This window comes from Hemitrygon akajei, chromosome 10, assembly GCF_048418815.1.
Source record: "Hemitrygon akajei chromosome 10, sHemAka1.3, whole genome shotgun sequence".
NCBI classification, from domain to species: domain Eukaryota; kingdom Metazoa; phylum Chordata; class Chondrichthyes; order Myliobatiformes; family Dasyatidae; genus Hemitrygon; species Hemitrygon akajei.
In genome coordinates this window covers 151,990,841-152,014,476 of record NC_133133.1, presented here as the reverse complement: position 1 = coordinate 152,014,476, position 23,636 = coordinate 151,990,841, and the positions used below count along the sequence as shown (strand labels likewise).

Below are 23,636 nucleotides of genomic sequence, written 5' to 3'. Positions count from 1 at the left end.
TCCAGGCGTACAGGAGGGATCTGACTGGGAGGGCCCTTCCCACCACCAGCCAGGCGAGGTCTTGGTGCCTGCTGGTGAGGTCTGGCGATGAGGCATTTTGCCAGATGAACTGGACGGTCTGCTCAGGGAACCACTCCACTGGGTCCATCACGTCCTCCTCCTGCAGTGCCTGCAGGACCTTACGTGCTGACCACTGCCTGATGGCCCTGTGGTCAAAGGCGTTGACCTGGAAGAACTTTTCTACGAAGGACAGGTATGGTGGCAACAACCAGCTGACAGGGGCATTGCATGGGAGCGGGGTCAGACCCATCCTTCGTAGCCAGGGCGTCAGGTAGAATCTGGGCACGTAGTGGTACTTGGTGCCCACGTACCTGGGATCCACACACAACCTGATGCAGCCACACATGAAGCTGGCTATCAGGGCAAGGGCGACATTGGGGACGTTTTTTCCCCCGTTGTCCAGGGACTTGTGCATGGTGGTCCGTCTGACCTGCTCCATCTTGGATCCCCAGACGAATCTGAAGACGGCTCGGGTGATTTCCGAGCTGCAGGAGCGGGGGATTGGCCACACCTGTGCCAAGTACAGCAGCCCTGAGAGTACCTCACACCTGATGACCAGGTTCTTGCCCGCTATCGATAGGGAGCGCCCTCCCCACAGCCCCAGTTTCTGTTTCACCTTGGCAGTCCACTCCTGCCAGTTCTTATTGCGTGCCTCGGCCCCGTGTTCACTGTTACATTAATGAAGGCATACAGTACTAGCTGACATGCTGAAGATTGCACTATACTGTTGCTGCAAAGAGAAACAAATTTCATGACACATGTGAGTGATGATAACCTTATTCTGATAACGGTCTGTAAGGTGGACTGAGAGTGGGAAGGGGAAATCATGGTTAGGACAAGGGGAAGGGAGAGGAGAGGGAGCAGGAAGCACCAATGATCAATACACCAGTTGTTTAGAATCTAATTACTTTCTCTGGTGTCTCAGGGCTGGGTGTGTTTGCATTTGTACCACCCCGCCCCAACCTCTGACACTCCTTCTCAACCACCTGTCCTACACCCCTCCCACAATGCTCCATCCTCAACATGCTTTGCTCCTGACAGATTACAAACTTACTCTCTCCTCCACGTTGACAAATACAGTACTGTGCAAAAGTCTTAGTCATCTTAGCTATAGACATGTGTATTTCTACTTAAGCTATCCTCTTGCAGTGGTCCTTTCTGTTTCAAGCAGGGTTCAGGCTTCTAGTCTTCCATTTTGATCCCATTCCTGACATCACATTAAGACTTCTAGCTTAACTAAACAAACCCCAGGAGTGTAGCTGCAGCATTTTCATGTTTGATTCAGTCGCTGGTTTCTTTCCCAGCAACAGGACATTTCCTAAAGTGCTGCTGCTGGGAACTGAGCTCAAAAAAATGTGCCAATTTGCAGATACCGCGTCCAAATCCCAGAATAAACATTTGAAACCCAGCAATAAAATCAATAGGTGAATCAAAAGGGCAAGGAAGCCCAGACACACCATAAATAAGCACATAACTCACTTGCCCAGGTTTCCCCACGGCATTAGCCTAGGACTACACCCACATTCAGCTGAAGTATAATCTCAGAATAGGCAGAAGGGAAAAATTAATTACAATGTCAAATTGGCATTTATCTGAAAATATTCCAAACTTGCCCCTACTCATCCCATCCAATTTTTAACTGTGATGACAATGTACTTCTGTAAAACTAGTCTATTTGGCAAAATCTGAAACCTTGTGTCTGCATTAAACACTATTTTTACAAAAAAACACATTTAGAACAAGCTACTTAATGAGAAGTTGTTTTTACTGTACATTTATTAAATAGTTTATTAACTACATGATGTAATTTTCTCGCATGAATTCCACATTTAAAGAAAGATCCGTCTGATTCAGGAAGTAGGTGACTAAATTATTATGGTAATAGATACAAAGTCTAACCGGGCAACTTGAAGGCAATTCTGTCTCCTGAGCTCTGAAGGAATCACGTGTAATCAGGTAAATATTAGTCACATTTTTCTCGCAGTGGCATAATAGCTAATACAAGGGGTTCTGATCCATCAACGATGATTTGCGTGACATTTTACGCAGGTGCACAATTTGACATGAAGGAGTAGGAAGGGCCAGCATTCCAAGGAATGATCTTGCACACTACAGTACTCAATTGCAGATGCACAAAACGGAGACATACATCAAGGAAATTCAGAGGACTTTACGGCTTCCTGTGCTGATTACAATGCTATTTGCTTTTTTTTAAGCCTTGTTGCTTCTTCAAAGGCTCTGAGAAAGCAGAGGCAGTTTCAATGTCAGGCCCAGGTGTCAAAAGCTAACTTGGTATTCACTGCCGTAACAGGTTCATTCACATGTCCATTGAACGAGAACTAGGCTGCCACCATTAACTCAAGGACTATTAACTCAACCAGACACCTTTTGGCTGTATAATTGAAGTGGGGGATCGGTAGGGAAGGGGCTCATCTCATTGTTACAGAAATTACATCCTGAGCTTTCATCCTTTGTTTGAAATGGTAAAACAGGCACAAACAAAAACTGATTCAAAAGTGCTTAACTCACTTCCTGTCAACAACGGTGAAACAAAGTCTGGATTCCTGCCAGAAAATCATCTACACTGATACAGTTAAAATCAGCAACTGATCAATTCCATGCATTAATCATAAAACTCCACCTATATCACTCTCCCTTACTTCCATTCAACTTGTAAAGAAATTTCAATGTAAACCAAACACGTGCACCAGACCATAAAGGCAAAGAACAAATTAAGCAGCTCCTTTCACAATCTCAGCACAATTACCAGGCATCAGTGTTAATTGCGCTTGATAGACAAACTCAAATTAGTAAAAAAAATCTCATGCCAGTAACACATAAAATAATTAAAAAGTGCTTCCAGCATTTCCTGCTTTCGTTGCAGATTTCCAGCATCTGCAGATTTTTTTTGCTCCAACAATTAAAAAGTAGTTTACCATTTCTAGAGAGCCGTGATCATGTGGCTCCAGATGTCCGCATTTCGGCTTCAGATTTCACATCCAAATAGCAGCAGTTCCACTCAGGTTGGAGGAACAACACCTTATATACCGGCTGGGTAGCCTCCAATCTGATGGCATGAACATTGACTTCTCTAACTTCCATTAATGTCCCTCCTCCCCTTCTTACTCCATCCCTGATGTATTTAGATTTTTTCCCCCCTCCTTTTTTTCCCTCTCTTTCTGCCCATTCTCCGTCTGCCTCTGGTGCTCTCCTCCCCTTTTCTTTCTCCCTAGGCCTCCCATCCCATGAACCTTTCCCTTCTCCAGCTCTGTATCTCTTTTGCCAATCACCTTTCCAGCTCTTAGCCTCACCCCTCCCCCTCCGGTCTTCTCCTATCATTTCACATTTTCCCCTCCCTCTCCTACTTTCAAATCTCTTACTATCTTTCCTTTTAGTTAGTCCTGACTAAGGGTCTCGACCCGAAACGTCGACAGTGGTTCTCCTTACAGATGCTGCCTGGCCTGCTGTGTTCCACCAGCATCTTGTGTGTGATACGTGGTTCACGTTAGCTTTCCTACTGTCCTGCAATTGAAAACACTGTGCATGCTTTGCTAATTCTCTGCCATGGCGAAGTTGGTCTCCAATCCAAGGGCCAACCTACAATTCCATTTTGTTGTTAATGTTACCCTGCTGTTATAAGTCACTTAAACAGACTCTAAAACACTAAAGGATGAACTCTTATCCTCCCAATCATGGTCATTCCATTATTTTGTCTGCCTGCACTACACTTTCTCTGTAAGTGTAACACTGTTATGACATGGTTGGCACGCAAACAAGCCTGTACATGTGGCAGTAATAAATACTGGATACTGAATACACTTCCTTGTTTCAATGGCAATTACCTGGAATTATCTACACTGACGCTACAAATTTGTAAAACTATTGATGGGTTACAAGGCCCATGAGAATGATGTTAAGTCTAGCAATGACTCTATTATATTTAACAGAAGTAGACTGCATGCATACAGTCAATGGCACTTCCTCATGAATAAAACTGCTCATCCAGTTGTTGAAATAATATTTTGCTTCCTCTGCTCAGACCCTGAAGCAACTTATCACTTGTTTGTAGAATTACTTCTGTGAAACACAGAAGTGGTTGTTTCTTGACTTTAAAACAAAATTAACTAATTGTCTAAGAATCTCAACACACATCTGCAAAGCAACTGCTACAAGAACAGCAGCAAATCCTTCACTGTATTTTCTTGTGGATCCTTTGTTAGGCTATGTTGGCACCGAAATGTGTAGCAACACTCGCGGGCTGCCCCAGCAGATCCACGGCTATGCTAGCTGTTAATGCAAACAATATATTTCACTGATTGTTTCTATGTACACACAACAAATAAACCTGAATCCCAGTCAAAAGTCAATTTTTTTTCACACATTATCAAGCTTGGAAATCTTTCCCCTTGTCTAGTCACTACATTTGCCTACATAACAAACAGCACGCACATTCCGGTCGATGCACGACCATTGTGACTCCAGTACCAGCATTCTCACTGAGCCAGACAGTTATGGCTTCGCGTCCCACTTGTGAGACTCCAGTCTAAACCGCTGCGGTCTCATCTTTCAGATGAGGTGTTAAATCGTGCCTTTGTTCTCTCAGGTGAATGCAAAGCTGTCAAAGCACTTGTTTAAAAAAAACAATTTGGCTATCTTGGCCAATATTTAATGTCAGGTAAGAAACACCAGAGTCTATGATCTACTTGAAGTATACAGCAGTGGCTGAAAAGCTTTCATCGTTCTCCTACTCTGTTCAGAACCAAAAAAAACAGTAGATTGTAGCAGCCAACATATCTTCCAAAAAAGAACTTAAGACAGAGAATCAGATAGCTTTTCAAATATATTTTTCTGTTCTTTCCAAATGTATCTCTGTACCCTTCATGAACTATAACCTCCAAAAGAAAACATTTCCTCATGAATTTTTTTGCATTGTCCAAATTGTAAATTACAAAGAATTATTAATTATGCTTTTCAATAAATCAGTTAAAATTTTAAATGCACACTGAAGATAAATGATGTATCTATCAAAAGTAACAGTTAATAAATGTTACATTGTTGAAAAACAGGTAATAAAATGAGTTGGCAAGCAAGTGTCTAATGTAGTGTATATACACAATTTAAATTTCTTTTTCATATTAATGTCCCACAGTAACTAAAACTACAAAGGTGTAGTTGAAGACAAATTAGAGTATCATTTGTCCAAATTTAAAAGACCATTAATGTGGCGAACGGGCCAGAAACTTTAAAGGGTCCGCGCCAGTTATCCATACTCCAGAGAACTGGAGCCTCTAAACCTCAGAGGCTGGTGTGGTTGAGTGCGTACTCTAACAAGGGTTTTCATTAAAAGCCAGCAGTGGTTCTGAAATGATTTTCAGAATGCTGCATTTCTCACAGTGGGGGGTCTAAAAGTGGCCAAGGAGGTGGAAGAGAGTCATCCTCGACTTCCAGAGACTGCTTAAGAAATTTCAGCTAACCTACCACAAAATTAGTGAGGTAATCTCCTTGCATCAATATTAAGCAATCGTAGCAAAACTGGACCCTGCAACTTGTCTCTTTTCAAATGCAGAGTGAACATATAATGTAAGATCTACCCCATGCAAGAATAGTATCAAAGCACTACAACTATCTATTTTGAACTTAGACGTTTTCAGAAAAGTTTATTATCAAAGTACAGACATGTCACTTTCGTTTCCCTGCGGGCATACTCAGCAAATCTATAGAATAGTAACCAATGAAATCAGAGTGCCGAAGACCTCAAACTGTGCAAATGCAAATATAAACAAATGGTAACAAATAATGAGAACGTGAGATATATAAAAAAAGAGTTCCTAAAGTGAGATCATTGGTTGTGTAGTTACCCCTTTTTGTTCAAGAGCCTGATGGTTGAGGAGTAGTAACTGCCCTTGGCAGTGTGTTTGCAGTGAATGTAACCCACATTGAGTTAACATCCTCAGATACAGATTTATCAAACTACATCGAAACATACTGTGAAATGCCTCGTTTGCGATAGCAACCAACACACACGAGGATGTGCTGGGGCGGCCCGTGAGTGTTGCCACACATCCTGGAGGCCGGAATAGCATGGCCACAATGCTCGGCAGAACAACACAGGACAACAAACAACAGCAAAACAAGCCCCATTCCTCCGTCCTATCCATCCTATACTTGTTTGAAAATACAGTAAGGGAAATTTGGGCCAAGTTTTAGCGATTTCAACATATAAAACACTGAACTAAAAGTTGCATTAATGAAATAACATTAAGGCATGAGCAAATTTAGAAGTACACAGGGATAGACAAGAGACTGAAGATGCTGGAGGAACTCAGTTGGCCACGCAGCATCTGTGGAGGGGAATGGGCCATTACCAAAGCTTGCCCATTACAACAGCACTCATCATCACCAACATACTGTGAAGAATTACTGCTGTTGTTTAACTGATTAAAATACCATTATAAGCAACAAGCAATGAACCAACAGTTTTCTGTAAACTTTGCAAAAGTTTCAGTTGCCCAAGCTTCACTTATTAAAAGGTGAATACTATACAGTATACTTCTGCCGGAGAAAATAAAGAACAAGCCTTATGTTGATCACAGTTATCCTGCAGCCAGGACTAAGTTAACAAGCTTCCAGATTCAGTTAAACTTGACTTTTACAGCAGCCTCATTTTACTGAGAAGTTGCATAAACCAGCCATGTTAAATTAAAGTGCTCTTGCACCAGAAAACTGGTAGGGCTGAACTCTACCTTTCAACATTCAAGTGGTTTTCACCTAGGTTTCTGAAAAGCACAGCTTAGGTCAGTTTGGTTCTCATGCTTCATGTTACCTTAGTAATTATTCCAGAGAAGCTAGGATTTGGTGTGAGGGCAGAACAGCGAGGCAAAAGCAAGGACAAGTGGAGTATATGAGTGGAGAAGCCAATCTTTCAAGAAGTCTGACTGGGAAGACTTACCTTAAATGATCAAAATTTTTCACTACCCAAATTCACTCATCCATCAATGCAACAATTAACCAGGCATGTTATAAGGTGCAACTAGTCTACAAGAATTCTACAAGCCAGTTTTAAACTCATCTTGTGGATGCTAAGATCACCACCAAGGATGTATCTTTAAAATGGAAGCACCACCTTAATTACTAACACATAGGCAAATCTGCAGGCAAGATGTCGAACTTCTTGCGTTTTATGCTCTTTAACAAGTGGATGCTAGAAATAACTTTGGACTTTGTTATGGAAACTACTGGATGACAAGAAACAGCAATAATGCACTGGAAATATTTCAATGTACAAAGCAAAGCTCAGATACTTTTCATAACCCTTCAAGTGGATTGGGGAGACATAATGTAATAGGTTAGGATTAAATTGGGAGATTGCTGGGCGGCATGGATCAAAGGACACAATAAAATAAATAAATAATGTTCCAATCTGCCAATACGTCAATGTAAGGAGTATTGTAGGAAAGGCTGATGAGAGGGTATGGATCAGTGCATGGAATTATGTCATTGGAGTCATTAGTGAGATTTGGTTGTAGGAGGGGCAGGACTGGCAGCTTAATGTTTTGAGATTCTGTTATTTTTAAGAGCAGTAGGGATTAAAGGGTGAGGGAGTGGCATTACTAGTCGGGGAAAATGTCACAGCAGTGCTCCGAAAGGACAGACTGGAGAACTTCATGGGCAGAGCACAGAGGAATAAGAAAGGTATGACCATATCAATGAGATTTTATTATAGACCATCCAACAGTGCTTAGGATTTAGAAGAACAATTTGTAGAGAGATCACAGACTGTTGCAAGAAACACAAGTTTCTTGTGATAGTTGGTGATTTTAGCTTTCCATATATTGACTGGGACTCCCATACTGTAATAGGGTTGTTTAATTAGTACAAAGAGGTCTCAAGTAGAGAGAGTGTGATACTAGATTCTCCTTATTACAGGATGAGACAGGGCAGGTGACAGAAGCTGGTGTAGTGGAACACTTTGCAACTAGCGATCATAATGTCATGATCCTAATTTGACGCAAATTAGGGTGGATAAATCCCTGGTGGCTGATAAGGTGTTCCATCGGACCCTGTGGGAGGCTAATGCAGTCCCGACGAAGGGTCTCAGCCTGAAACGTCGACAATGCTTCTCCCTATAGATGCTGCCTGGCCTGCTGCGTTCCACCAGCATTTTGTGTGTGTTGCTTAATGCAGAAATTTTGCCGGTTTTCTAGCAGAGATATTTAAACTATCCTTAGCCATGGGTGAGGTACCAGAGGATTAGAAGATAGCTAATGTTGTTTTGTTATATAAGAACAGCTTTAAGAATAAGCCAGCATACTATAGACCCCTGTCATCAGTCATTGGAAAGTTATTGGAAAGTATTCTAAGGAACTGGATATAACAGGGACTAGAAGTAGTCAACATGGCTTTGTGTGTGGTAGGTCCTGTCTAACCAATCTTAGAGAGCTTTTTGAGGAAATTACCAGCAAAGATGATGAAGGCGTGTTGTCTATGTGGACTTTGGCAAGGCACTTGACACGATGCCACATGAGAGGTTGGTCAAAAACATTTAGTCGCTCAGCAGTCAAGATAAGGTGGTAAACTGGATTAGACATTAACTTGATGGGAGAAGCCAGAGAGTGGTGGTAGATTGTTGCCTCTCTGATAGCAAGCTTGCGACTAGAGGTGTGCAGCAGGGTCCATTGCTGTTTGTCATTTATATCAACAATCTAGGATGATAATGTGATAAACTGGATCAGCAAATTACAGAGGATGGCAAGATTGGAGGTGTAGTGGACAGTGAAAATCTGGGGATATAGATCCATAATTCCTTGAAAACGCCAACACATACGGTCATAAAGAAAGTTTTTGCCACATTGGCCTTCATAAGTCTAAGTACTGAGTACAGGAGTTGAGAGATTATGTTAAAAACTGTATAAGACATTGGTGAGGGGAGATCTGATAGAGGAATACAAAATTATGAGGGGTATAGATGGGCAAATGCAGGCAGGCTTTTTCCGCTGAGGTTGGGCAAGACTAGAATTAGAGGACCTCGATTAAAGGTGAAATATTTAAGGGGAACATGAAGGAGAAACTTCTTGATGGCGAGAATGTGGAATGAGCTGCCAGTGGTGGATGTGGTTCAATTTCAATATTTAAGAGAAATTTGGATAGGTACGTGGATGGGAGGGTTAGGGAGGGCAATGGCCTGGGTGCAGGTCAATGGAACTAGGCAGATTAATGGTTCAGCATGGACTAGATGGGCTGAAGGGACTGTTTCTGTGCTGTAGTACTCTATGACAACAGCTCAAATGTTGTCTACCCAATAAAAGGTGCACAGGGGCCAGCATTTCGGCAGTACAGCACACTTCCAACAATTACCTGGCTACTGACGAGTCATGACCAATCAACTACAAACCTGGCAAGTCAAGAGAACACCTCGGGCAACCGAGCGCAGTCAATCACAGTGCTCTGGCTGCAAACTGGAACATCCAGTCGTGTACACACTGCCTAAAAACTGTGTTTAAAAAAAACACGTGAAGTTAATGCCTTTGACAAAATGTTCCAACATAATCCATCCTTTGCTGTCCCGCATTAAACGCATTATGCTGTGCACTCTGGAGAATAGCCATTTTCTCACCACATGAGGATGTTCTGCTGTTTACTCTGGTACCTTTTCTAAAACGTAGCTGAATCCCAGAGGGAAACAATGGAAATGAAAGTAAACTCACGGCAAGCACAGCAAACTGACTAAATTGATTAAAATAAAACCAAGGTTCAGTAGTTCTACTGGAATGCACAATGCCTCAATTAAATGATTCATCAAATTCAATTCAGATCACTGAGATTGAACAGAATGGAATTTGATTAACATAATTTCCCCTTCAAAGCTACAGTGATGCACCAAAACCCCTAAAAGCTATTACAGCAACAAGGTTCAAAGGATATTTGCAGAAACTTGATTGTAATTAAGTTACAAGTCTTCTGCATCAGTTTTTTTTCCACTGATAACTTTGCAGCTTTTTTTAAAAAAACATGTGTTTTGCAAACAATATAGGTTAACTGGGGTAACATTCCTACCATTTCTCTCTTCGAAAAGTGAATCTTCTTCAACTGTAAAAGAACACATTTGCCAATAACTGCTGAACTGAACAGCAAGCACACTGTTACATGAAATACTTTTGGTCCTGCTCAGATTTTAAGTAGAAATTGTACATTATGGTGTATTTCTTATGATTGCTTGACTAGATATAGTAGTGCATATAGTATTGAAAAATGCTATAAACAGGTCTTCCAACAACCTGCCCAACACGGCTGGTGACCTTATGCTTCAATATGTTTTCCAATTTTGGGGTTAATTTTCTTCATGGTATAGCTCTTCCAGCATTTGAAATCAGTAAAATTTCTCCAGTCACACCCTAGCTATCCGCACCGGTCCTTTCATTAGTTACGTTCTTGCTACAAACCTGCTCTGCTACCATTCTCCAACTCGTTGACTATTGCATCAACAACTGCATTGGCAAACGAGAAGAATGTGCATAAACTGGAAATCCAAGCAACACACACTAAATGCTGGAGGAACTCAGCAGGTCAGGGTGCATCAATGGAAAACTGTACATTCGACATTTTGGGCTGAGGCCCTTCAGCAGGACTGGAGAAAAAAAGATAAGGAGTCATTGTTAGAAGGGTGGGGAGGAAGAAAGACAAGGTGATAGGTGAAACTAGAAGGGGGGAGGAGTGAAGTAACGGGCTGGTGAAAGAGATACAGGGCTGGAAAAGGGAGTCTGACAGAAGAGGACAAAAGGCCATGGAAGAACGAAAATGGGGGAGGAGCACCATAGGGCAGGCAAGGAGATCAGGTGAGAGAGGGAAAAGGGGATGGGGAATAGAGGGAAGGGGGGCATTACCGAAGTTTGAGAAATTGACACTCATGTCATCAGATTGGAGGCTACCCAGAGAGGACACAAGATCTTGCTCCTCCAACCTGAGTGTGGCCTCATCACGCCAGTTGAGGTGGCCATGGATGGACATGTCAGAATGGGAATGAAAAGTGGAATTAAAATGGATGGCCTCTGGGAGATCCTGCTTTTCCTGGTGGATGGAGTGTAGGCGTTCAGCAAAGCAGTCTCCCAATCTGCATTGTCCCACCAATACACAAGAGGCTACACTGGGAGCACCGGATACATGACCCCAAAAGCCTCACATATGCATTGTGCTACTACCTGCACCTGTGCAGAAGTTGCTAATTTTATCATCCTGTCAGCTTTGCTTAAGCCATTTCCAACACTTCTCTATCTTCTCTGGATCTCTCAACATACACATCATCTACTGATATTTACTATATCCACTGACTCTCATAGCTATTGAGAACACACACTTCCCATTTTTGTAAGGACACCATTCCTTTCTCCCAGTTACTCCTCCTCCACATCTCTTCAAGATTAGGTATTCTACTGCAGGATATGTGAAAAATCCTTTTGCGAGCAGTAGGGCTTCCCTTCCAATTTGGTTGATGGAACCTTCTGTTGTACAGTCTCCTCAGATTTCCATTCTCACCTCATCTCCTTCCAAACAGAAGTCTGCCCAGACTGTATCTACACACCATCCTTTGTCATTCCCAACAGTTGTGTACAGCTAGATCCCACCACGTGCAGAACAGACTGCTCGTGTGGTCCCTAGACCACTCCCCACCCACCCTCCTGAGTGCATTGTAATCACATGAGGGCCAACACTTGTAATTACACCTCTCCCAACCAAACTGTATTTGGTGCTGTCAATGTGACCTTGTTTACATCAGGGAGTCTCAGCACAGATTTGGTAACCACTTTGCCGAGTACCTGGTGCCGTCAGGTGTGGCTACCCATAACTGCTAGTTATGAGCCAATTCCAATTCCTCTCCTCAATTCCGTCTGTCCTCAGTTTCTGCCATGGCCAGGGAGAGGAGCCAAAAATAAATTAGAACAGGGAATTCCAACCAGGGGCCATGGACCCCTCGGTTAATAGCAGGGGTCCATAGCTTAACAGAGGTTGGGGAACTCCTGAACTAGAAGAACAGCGCCCGATATTCCACCTGGGTTGCCATACAACACTGACATTTTCAGTTACAAGTAACCCTTACCTCCTGTGTTCACTCCCCCTCCCCCCGGTCATCTAATCCATCTCCTGTCTCCCGTTCCTCATACCCCTCCCAATTCTCCCTGCAGTCAAATTTTGCCCATCCCCTCCTGGTTCCTTCCACCCACTTATTTCTCCCACCACATCTGATTCTGGTTGCATCAGCACCCCTCCCCAATGTTTCCCATTATCACCATTACCAGATCATAGCACCAGTAGTCTTTGTATTCCTCTTTATAACTCTCTCGCAGCCATTCCCTTGCCAAATCCACCTGTCTCCTCCAATACGCTACCTTCCCCCGTTTCCCAACTCCACCCCTCCCCATCCTACCTGGCTCTATCTGCACATCAGCCTTCCTCATTCCATCCTCCCTCTCCACTCACTCCTGATGCGGGTCATAACCCGGAAACACCAACAATTCTTCTCTTTTCTCTCCAACCTACAAGATGCTGCTCAGTCTACAGTCTGTTTGTGGCTGCAGATTCTGGCAGTCTCGCAACTCCCTCCACGCCCAGTCTCTGATTCCAACGCTTGTGCATCCGGGCAGGCTGCATCACGGTCTGCTATGGCAATATGAACGCAAGCAGCTGCGGTGAGTAGCCGACTCTGCCCAGTGTACGGAGCGGGGAACATCCTCCTCACTGCCATCCAATTTCTGGATGGACAATGGACCCATGTATACTACCTCACTATTTATACACACATAAAAAGTTAAATATTTCTTATTCTGATTTATAGTTTATTTTATTATATATTGCAATGTACTGCTGCCACAAAACAACAAATTTCATAACACTCGCCAGTGATATTAAACCGAATTCTGATTCACCAGCGGCATTATCTTCAAGGCAAATATTGTTAAAGATCCCCACCATCTGGGTCATGTCATCTTTTTCCAGCTACCTGGACCAAACGGCACAACCCTAATCACTACACGAAGAACACTGACTTTAAAAAATTCTAATTGTGTTCTGTCTTGGAACATATGTATAATAACATGCAATTGGTTTTCTGTGTGCCTGCAACGTGGCTGCAAGTACAGTTCTCCATTGAACCTGTGTAGATGACTCAACTCTGATTAACTTGTGTGTTCCTTGCTCTATTCACCATGACTGGTGGCCTTGCCCCAAGTAAGTTTTCCCTCTCTTCTAAGGCATAACCGCTAAGCTTAGCTCTTTTTCTTTGTCTCTTTCACCCATTGGCTTCCCAGCTCTTTCCTTCACCCTCTGCTCCTCTCCCAGTTTCTCCTATCACCTGCCACCTTGTACTTCTTCATCCTCTCTCCCCAGCTTCTTGCTCTAACTTCTCACCTTTTCTGCCAATCCTGACGAAGGGTCTTGGCCCAAAACGCCAACTGGTTACTCTTTTCCATAGATGCTGCCCGGCCTGCTGAGTTCCTCCAGCAGTTTCTGCGCGTTGCTTGGATGTCCAGCTTCTGCAGATTTTCCCATCTTAGTAATTCTGTTTTTTTCCCTCCTCTTCTCCCCTCACATTTAGTTCCATCTTGATTTTATTCTATTACATCTCAATCACCTTTGGGTATTTTTCTTTAATTAACATGGTAGTTAAATGAGTGAAAGAGGAGATTTGGTAAATTATACCAATAGAGAGATTAGCTTTATTTGCCACATGCATCTCGAAACATTGCGTCAACGACCAGCACAGCCCAAGGATGTGCTGGGGGCAGCCGGCAATTGTCACCATGCTGCTGGTGTCAACGCAGCATGCCCACAACTCACCAACCCCAACCATGGGAGGTAACTGAAGTCCACTTATGAGAAAAATGGTCGTGTGGAGAATGTACAAACTCCCTACAGACAGCGGCAGGAATTGAACTGGACTGGAGAGCGAGTCGCTATAAAGCTTTGTGCCGCTGAAGCCAGTCTCCAAGTTAAAACAGGGTTCTGTTCTGAAGCGCTGTAACCGGAGCTGTTTTTTGTCAGTTGGAAATGATCCGATAAATAAATAGGCGTGTGGGAGAGGATCGCAGAGACAACGATGAGCAGCAGGTATCGGAAGAGCAGCATCCAGCTGGCATTGCTGAACCAGCTGAGTGAGTGAGTGAGTGAGTGAACGAACAAGTTTACTCAGCACTCCCTAGTTCAACCCTCTAGTGTCATAACCCGGGGGGGCGGGGGGGGGGGGGAGAGAGTACAGGGTTAACGAGGAGAGAAGGCATGTAGAAATATCTTGTTCCCATCCAGCAGAAGATGCTGATCAGATTACTAACAAAATAACCCTATAATACAGAAACACAGTAGGAAGGAGATTTACACAACACGTGGTGTTAATTTCAAACTAATTTTATTGATCATTTTATAATCATTGACAAAGATAGTAAAATTTATCTACTGTAGAATTTACTTTAAGCAGTTAACAACTGAGGCATCTATTTTGCAATTAAACTCTGCACGTTGAGATTAAAGTAAGTCTATAATTTCAAATTCACCATTTAACCTGAATCCCTAAAGTAATAAGCACAAATTATTGCAATTGTATTCTGTATTATGTTTATTTTCTTTTGGACAGGCATAGAGATAAATGAAGTGTTCAACTAATCTGAAGAGTAGATTGAAAGATTGGCATAACATTATGGGCTGAAGGGACTGTAAAGTGTAGTCCTGCTCGATATACGTTTTGAAAGTTACTTCTAATTTACAAAATGGAAAAATAATATCAAACTGGATATACTCTGATTAAAGGAAAGGGGGGGGGGTGAAATCAACAGACTAAAAATGCGAAAGGGTTCACAGTTTTCAGCTGTTAAATATGAGACAGAGTAGAGAGTAGAGCTAACCATTATGCTGAATCTGTCACCGAATTAATGGCTGAGATATTGATAAAATAACAAAAATTGTGAACTTTCCATACGCAAACAGTAACCGCCTCAACATCATGTCCAAGAAAATAATTCTTAAGTGAAATAAGAATTCTCAAAAGGTTTACAGTTCTTTTTATATAGATTAAAACACATTTCTACTGGAGTGATATTTGCTTTAAGACAAATATATCCTCTTTCAAAAACTGTTGGGAGTTATGGACAGTGAAGAAAGCAGCAGGATATAGATCAGTTGCAGATATAGGTAGAGTGTGAGATCTGGCACTTTGGGAGGTCAAATATAGAAGGGGAAAGATATAACAAATGGCAATGGAACATTGATATTCAGGGGGATCTCAGGGACCTAGTCCATAGCTCCCAGAAAGTGGCAACAAAGATGGTTAAAGTGGTGAAATAGTCCTGATGCAGGAATGAGAGAGGAAATCAGGAAGTCGTGTTGCAGCTGTACAAACCTTTGTTTGGAATATTGCATGGTGTTCTGCTTGCCACATTACAAGGAGGATGCAGAGGCTTTAGAGAGCGCAGAAGAGGGTCACCAGGGTTGCTCCAAAGATTACAACGAAATAGCTGTGAGGAGGGATTGTACAAACTTTCGATTGTCTTCGCTGGTGCACAAGGTTGAGTGCAGACTTGACAGATGTTTATAAAGTTATGAGAGGCACAGGTAGGGTGGAAACATCAAAGACTAGAGGGCGTAGGCTGAAGGTGAGAGGGGGAAATTTATGCGGAAAGATTTTTGTCATTCACTCCCTGATAGAGTACTGGAGTCTGGTATATGCTTCCAGGCATGATAGTGGATGCAGATATCACTGGGATAATTAAACACATGAATATTTAGGGAGTAGTGCAGGCATATAGTTTAGTTTAATTTGGCATCCTAATCCACAGCAGATGCCATTTCATTTGGCTCTTCACTCAAGCCTGGACAGTGAAGATGTATACCTCAGGAAGCTCTTCAGCTTGGCTTTTAATACTATCATCCCCTCAGAAATGATCATCAAGCTCCAAGACCTAGGCCTCAACACCTCCTTGTGCAATTGGATCCTCAATTTCCTCAATTGCAGGCCCCAGTCAGTTCAGTCTGGCAACAGTACCTCCTCCATGATCTCCATCAGCACAGGAGCACCACAGGGATGTGTGCTTAGCCCCCTCCTCTCCTCTAACTATGACAATGGGCTAAGCACAGCTCCAAAGCCTTACTTAACTTTGCTGATGACACCATTGTTGTGGGCCATATCAAAGGTGGCATTAAATCAGTATCTAACAAGGACATTGAAAATCTGGCTGAACGGTGCCACAACAACCACCTCTCACTCAAAACCAGCAAAATCAAAGACCTGATTATTGACTGTAGGAGGGGGAAACTGCAAGTCCTCATCAGGGGATCAGAGGTGGAGAGACTCAGCAACTTTAAATTCATTGTTGGCAGTATTTCAGCAAACCTTTCCTGGCAGCACACAAGTGCCGTTACAAAGAAAGCACAGTGGTGCCTCCGCTTTCTTAGAAGTTTGCGAAGATTCAGCATGTAATTTAAAAACTTTGAGAAACTTCTATAGCGGTACTGACTGATTGCATCACAGCCTGGTGTGAAAACACTAATGCCCTTGAACAGAAAGTCCTACAAAAAGTAGTGGATACAGCTCAGTCCATGAGAGGAAAAGCTCTTCACACCAGTGAGCACATCTATACAGAGTGCCGTCGCAGGAAAGCAGCATCCACCATTGAGGACCCCTAACACACAGATCATGCTCTCTTCTTGCAACTGCCAGCAGGAAGGAGGTACAGGAGCCTCAGGACTCACACCACCAGGTTCAGGAACAATTATTACCCCTCAACCATCAGGCTCTTGAACCAGAGTGGATAACTACTCTCCCCCCAACACTGAACTTGATTCCACAACCTGTGGACTCATTTTCAAGGACTCTACAACTGGTGGTGTTAATATTATTTATCATTTTGTTTTTCTTTGTCTTTGTGCAATATGTTGTCTTTCGCACATCGGTTGTGTGTCATTGTGTGAGCAGTTTTTCATTGATTCCTTTGTGCGTTTTTGCATTTACTGTGAATGCCCACAAGAAAATACATCTCAGGGTGGTATATGGTGACATATGTACTTAGATAATAAACTTACTTTGAAGTTTGAACTTTGACTGGCACAAACATTCACGGGCCGAAAGGCCTGTACCTGTTCTGTACCTACGCTGATAACGTTTGTTAAATAATTACTATTACCTTCTGAGACATTAAAGAAATTACTTCAGGCTTATTAGTTGCTTTCCCACCTATTTTCTTGAAGACATTGAGTCCTGTTAACGTGCATTTCCAGGCACTTTGAAAAATGCTGTTACAATGCCTATTCGTCACACCAAAGAGGAGTCATTTCTACCAGACGTTCACAAACTGTACAAATCTATAAACATTTGCTATAATGCACCAATTGATTTCAGTTACAATTACAACAGCACAAAACAGTAAGTGGACTTAGAATTGTTCTGATCTATACAGCTCTTTACATTTGATATCACATTTGTCAACTCTTACGAAAAGTACTGCAAAATAAATCTTTACTTAAATAATCTTTCAATAACAGCATCTTAATTATTCAATGCCAATGGCTACCTGAACATTTCAGCTTTCAAATGCACCAGAGCTGCATCAAATCAATACAACACATGTACCCAGTCTCATAAGTGATACTAATTCATAGCAACATTGAAGTGTGGACGCATTTAAAATTATATTAAAGGAAGCTTTTATGCGGCAAATGCACTGTATTATTTACACTTTAAGAAGTACTGCATATGCATAATGGGGGGAAAAAACAGACTGAGATTTGTTTCCAAATAATCAGCGCTTTAAAAAAAGTATCGATTAAGCCAATAGTTGAGTGGAAACAGTAAACACGAGTGAAAACATGCGCATTAACATCTAGAAAAGATTCTCCGAACTGCAAGCTGACAAATACATAATGGCTAATACTGTATATTTAAAAAAAACACATTTGCTACCAAGGACAGCAACATGGTTGAAAACCGACCAGCGAGAAACCGCGAGGAACGCGCATAAACACTATTTTACTAGTTCAACAGCTACAACTTGAGAAGTTCCAGGGAAGAGATGGGTGCCTTATTTGGGGAAAGCACGGGAGAGGAGAAAACAAACAAACCAATGAATGGATTTCGATGGGAGGGGGATGGGGAAAAGGGCGGGAGGTTAAAAGGTAAGACGTCCTTAAAGATAAAATGAAAACTGGTCTCTCTCCATTTTGGGGATGGGCCGGATCTTAAACACAGTTATTTATTTGGTTTTCTTTTTACATTAAAAAAGTGCAGGATACAACCGGAAACGTATTTTCACTGGGAATGCATAAAGTTGGAGGGAAACAAGAACAACTTGTTGCTTTTCAAAAAAATTGAAAACAAACTTAATATGAACAACCAAGATGCGTGGCTCAGCTGGCGGCTGCTGACACATCGTTAAAAACCAAGGTAGCACAGAACTGAGTGCAGTTTACTCCCGACTGCGTTCAGCCAGAAGTGCGAGCTTTGTTTTGGAAAGCTACAGAACACGCCTTACAGTAAACCCACATTCGACGGCGAAATTCACTCCGGACACACCAGCTCATCAGTTCCTCGAGTTCGGCTTTCCGCTTACAACCTCACATGCAACAAACACACATTTCATTTTGGATTTCAAAGTAAAATGGTCAAAAACTTCCGAGAATCACAATCAAACAACATTCCGTTCTGAAATAAGGCTTTCAACCCTCTTGCCTTCAATGAAAACAGCTTTAAACAATAGGTTCACTGAACAAAAACAATGGGGTAAAAAGATGAGAATTCAGAAAGAACGGCATGAATGCACTTGTTTAATTTTACCTCGTACAGAATGATTTTCGGAATTCGTTTCCGATATTAGCCTTTTTAAGTAGTCATATTGGATAATGTTTACTAATACACTATTTTCTTTAAAATCCTGAATATCAGGTACCAAGTAAAACGATGGCCCCAAGTTTAATTTGTTACACTTATATTTTAATCACTAGTGACGAAAGGTAACGAAATACTTAACGCTTCACCAATGAATCAATCTATTTACAAAAATCACATTTTCCGAATTCAGATTACGCTTTGTTAAAATGTCCATTTAAAAGTTAGGGGATCTGTGTATTTCCAGGGCTTTTTCAACAGAATTTTAGTTTAAAAGGGCAAACTGCTAACTTTGTAAGCAGCATGTGGCTCTTCTTTCTCCTAACAATGCCACTGCTGTGATGGATGTGTGGCAGCGCAGATCATGAAGAGCAAGCAGCACCTTCTCGGGAGACACGTTCCTTCTTACTAAACAAACACGCTATGTCCTCGCCCCTCCCCGTCGAACAGATACAAACTTCATTAAACTTTTAAAAGCAGGCGCATGGTTTTATTCTTAAAAGACAAGCAACGACGATTAAAGTCCACGCTAACCCATCGTTGGCCACAATCGAGCTCTTTTGGAACCACAATAGAATCCAGCCAGCAGCTGGGAAGCGAGATTGACATTCTGCATTCGCGTGATTACAAACTTTACCTTCTTCTAATTGACAGGGGCTTGGAAATGCAACTTAAGAACCCACAGGAAAAGGGAGCTTCAGAACTCAAAAGGGAAAATTAAGATTACCTCAATTTCGAAGTCTGGGAGCCCAAATGCGGTCCTGAATAATGAGCAAAAGTGTGCGATGGCGGGTACTTCCCACCAAGAACGAATTTCTTCCACCGAAACGGTCGAAGATGGACATTCCTCGGACATTTTAAATGGCATCAAATCCTTTTTTTCCACATGAGATAGTTTTCCTCGAACTTATTTTCCTTGTGTTTCTTTTTGCTCCCCTCCCCGTCCAGTCTTCTAATTGCAAATGTGCCGGGTGTGAGTGGTTGCAGTGCCTGCCATGGCCGAGACTCCTGCCCCTCGCTCAGTCAGTGCAAGCGTGCGTGTGTAATAATGTAACAATCTCGCAGCCCCATTCTCGCCGAGGAACAGATGGCCAGGCAACAACAAGAGAGCACTCCAATCCCTCAGCACACCGGAGGGAGGCCACGCCACACTCCGCCGCCGTTCGCCCTGGCCATTTCCCCCTCAAATCCCCCCCCCGACCCGCGGATCGCGATCGCAGCCCGCCTCCCCCAACGACGCCAGGCCCTCCCCGCACACCGAGGTCGAGCCAGCACTTTCTGTAAGTGGTATTTGCGAGCAACCCCCCTCCGCTGCACAGTGCGGGAGCTCGGTGCCCTCCACAGGATGTGACGACGCCTCTCCCTGGGTGCGGACCAATCAGCTGGGCTCCGAGGAGTTATTGTTGGGGACGGCGACACATTCTGCTTGCCCCCGCAGTGTTTTCATAACGAGTTCTTTAATGAGACCGAGATGTGTTCGGTGGCCTTGGACCCGAATAATTCTTCTTTCTGCTCATCTTTCCCCTCTGTCCTTTGCTAACTGGCGACCGAAAGTGCCCGGTGGTTGTAAGATTGCAACTGTTGCCAGAGGCGGGCGAGCCTTCTTTTGGATCACCCAAACTTCCAGCCCCGGTGCCCCGCCGTCCCAAGCAATTGTTCAAATGGAACCGAAACGCTGCAGGCTTCGGAGTTAGTCCGAGTGGCTCGCTCCCAATGGTGGGCGCTACCGGGACAGTTAGCCAGGCTTTACTGCCTCGTAGTTCAAAACCGAGGCTTGACTCATTTTAATTTTAACGCTTTTTTTTGGTGACAAAACTCCTCCAGTTTAATTACCCTCTCTCTCCAAAAAAGTTGCAACCCCCCCCCCCCTCCTCCTCATGATCAGATGTTTAAATTAAAATTAAGGACTTTTGGAAGCAGGAGCGGTTTGTTTTTTTATTTCACACTACGCGAGTCTCGAGAGACACGTAAGGGTCGTGGTTTATTTCAGCTGTTGTCAAGAGAAAAGGAAGCTACTTGCAGAAGTGGAAGTCATTAATATTTCGGAACGTTTCTCAGTTCAGTCGGTTTGATTCTCTAGCAGGTTGTGCCTATAACTAACTTGTGTCATTTATTTGGGAAATGGCTAGATCAAACGCCACGAGCACAACAGTGCTTTTCATTTCGTTGTGTTTATTTGCCGTGTGCCGCACGTACCCGACTCCAGACGACCGAGATAAGTTGATGAAAGTGGAACGGTTCAGATTTACTGGCGGTAATCTACTATCAACGACAAAAGAAATCAAAGTTAATGATATTCTCATGAAAATAAAAGTCGAGGAAGTTACTGAAGGAACGAAAGCCGGTAAATTCCCACCGGCCATGCACTTTTTCACAGCTAAAGAACTGATAGAACAGAGCAGAGTTTTTAACATTTTACGGAAGCTGCCCAAAGGTAGGAACGTTATCTGGTTTATAAATGGAGATCTCTTTATTGTGTCGGCTTACGTATTGTTTGTAATGCGAGTTTCCAACATTACTGTAGTCGATTAAAATATAAATCTTAACTGCTTTCTGGTGATAGGCATTTGAAAGGTGAATTGAATCTATTCTTGTGAGTGGGAGTTTATTGCAACGATGGAGTGTTGCAGTGGAATTTCATTTGAATATTCTGCGTACGTGGTGGTGAAGGAGGGGCGGGCTGTGGTGGAGGAACGAAGCGTAGAGCTCTTTATTCTGATCAAGCTTCTCGTCGATCCAGAGTTGAGCTGTTTTAAAATGTTTATAACTTCTGCGGGTGTTCGTCCGTTTTAAAGATACTCCGTGTTCATAAAGATGGGTTCAGTTATAGTTCGGGTCCGTGTACTTGTCTCTGACGATCTTGAATGGTGAAACGGATACGTTGGAGGCAATGAACGGGATATAATGTTACATCTATGATAATTACAATACTGTATCCCTGTTTTCCGAATCACTGTTTTAAAGCACGCGGACGGCACTCCATTGGAACTATTCATTTAACTTTTAGTTTATTTTAACTTTGTTGTTTTGCAGCTCTTGGGATGACGCTGAGAGTTGGGGGGGGGGGGGACCAGGGTTGATTTGAGAGAAACGTAACCACGTGTGTCACTTAACCAGAACTGTCTGTATTAAAGATAATTATTACAAAAGTGCCGCGTGGAAGACTGCCTGTATTGTAGTGGCATTCGACAGGTCAGTTTGAAACGTAACCTACCTTGGTGTTACATTTGACCCTGCAAAGTTGGGACTCGCATCTGTGCAAATATAAACACACAGATTATCTTTGTCTGCATATTATGTCCGGAATCTGTCTTTGCCTCAGCTCAGTAAACACACCGCCACACTTTTCTCTCCCTGACTTGCAATACAAAAAACAATAAAATGAGGAGTAAGAGGCGGCCTCAGGCCCGTCAAACCTGTCCCGCCATTCAGTGCCCACTGACCAGAGGCAGAGCTGCCCGAGGAGTTAATTTCTCATGTGTGCCAGTTCGATGTAACCCTCAGATCGCCATCCCTCCAGGATGGAGAATTTTCCTTCTACTAACGGCCAAGGTGCCATTTGCTGCGCCTGTACAGTAACTTTCTGTGTTCTTGCACAAGAACACCCTGGTTCTCTGATCTTTATTCATTTACAGTCTCTCTCTCTCTCTCTCTCTCTCTCTCTCTGTTAAGATAATATCCTTTTTGAAGGATGTTACTGTGTGTTTTTCCACATTTAACTCTATTTGCAAATTTTTGCCCACTCACTTAACCCCTGTGGCAGAGGGTAAATATCCTCATCACAGTATATCCTCTCACTTGCCTTCCAAACCATTAGCAAAGTTAAGTGAACTGTAATTTTCCTCCCTCTCCACACTATAACTATATATAACTGCGGGTTAATAAACCACCCTTGCAGCTGTGCACAGGTTACATCCATTCAGCCTGTTTACTCTGACCCCATGTCTTCAGTGAGTGAGTGAACCAGGAGGTCCGTAGTCTGCTGAGTGTAGATCTGTGGCATTCAAGACTGGTGATCCAGAATGACACCAGCAGCCCAGGAATGATGTACAGAAGGCTATTTTAAGAGCGAGAGAGGAATTCTGATAGAAGTTAGAGCCGGAATCAGATTCACGTCACCTCTGGCAGGGTTTGCAGGCCATTACTTCCTACAAAGTGAAACCTGACATCACGAATGGCTGTGATGTTTCACTCCCTGGTGAGCTGAATGCCTTTGATGAAGGGGAGAATTGAAGTGCACCTAGCATCTGGTGACCCTGTGATCTCTGTTTCAGAGGCTGATGTCAGGACATCTTTCAAGAGGCTGAGCCCTCTCAAGGAAGCCATCAGGCCATGATGGTGCACTTGGTAAGGCACTGAAAGCCTTTGCCAACTAACCAGCGGGAGTGTTCAAGAGTATCTTTAGTCGCTCACTGCTGCAATTGGAAGTCCCTACCTACTTCAAAGGGGCGACGATCACACCAGGGCCAAGAAGTGAGCTACTCTATGGCAGTACCTACGTCAGGCTGCTGTGTGTTGGTTATAGCTCAGCGTTCAACACCATCATACCCTCAGTTCTAATCAACAGGCTCCAAACCCTACCCTGCTCCTCTATATCCCCCACCCCCCACAACTGGATCTTTGGTTTCCCCACCAGTCTGTGTGGATTGGAAATACCGTCTCCCGCTCACTGACAATCAACACTGCGCACCTTCAGGATGCATAATTAGTCCACTGCTCT

At 43.1% G+C, this 23,636-nt stretch overlaps 2 protein-coding genes across 3 annotated transcripts in view; one reads left to right on the top strand and one right to left on the bottom strand.

Moving 5' to 3' along the window:
• Positions 1 to 20,079, bottom strand: part of LOC140734827 (chromatin remodeling regulator CECR2-like) — a 127,934-nt gene extending 107,855 nt beyond the window's left edge. For both annotated transcript variants that reach the window (XM_073059403.1, XM_073059404.1), the window contains exon 1: positions 19,644 to 20,079. In XM_073059403.1, the coding sequence (XP_072915504.1) occupies positions 19,644 to 19,784 (141 nt within the window). In that variant the 5' untranslated portion in view covers positions 19,785 to 20,079. The remainder of the gene's footprint in view (positions 1 to 19,643) is intronic.
• A 165-nt stretch (positions 20,080 to 20,244) lies between these two features.
• The window catches only part of ada2a (adenosine deaminase 2a), a 72,301-nt gene continuing 68,909 nt past the window's right edge, over positions 20,245 to 23,636 (top strand). The window contains exon 1 of the mRNA XM_073059402.1: positions 20,245 to 21,350. Within this exon, the coding sequence (XP_072915503.1) occupies positions 21,038 to 21,350 (313 nt within the window). The 5' untranslated portion in view covers positions 20,245 to 21,037. The remainder of the gene's footprint in view (positions 21,351 to 23,636) is intronic.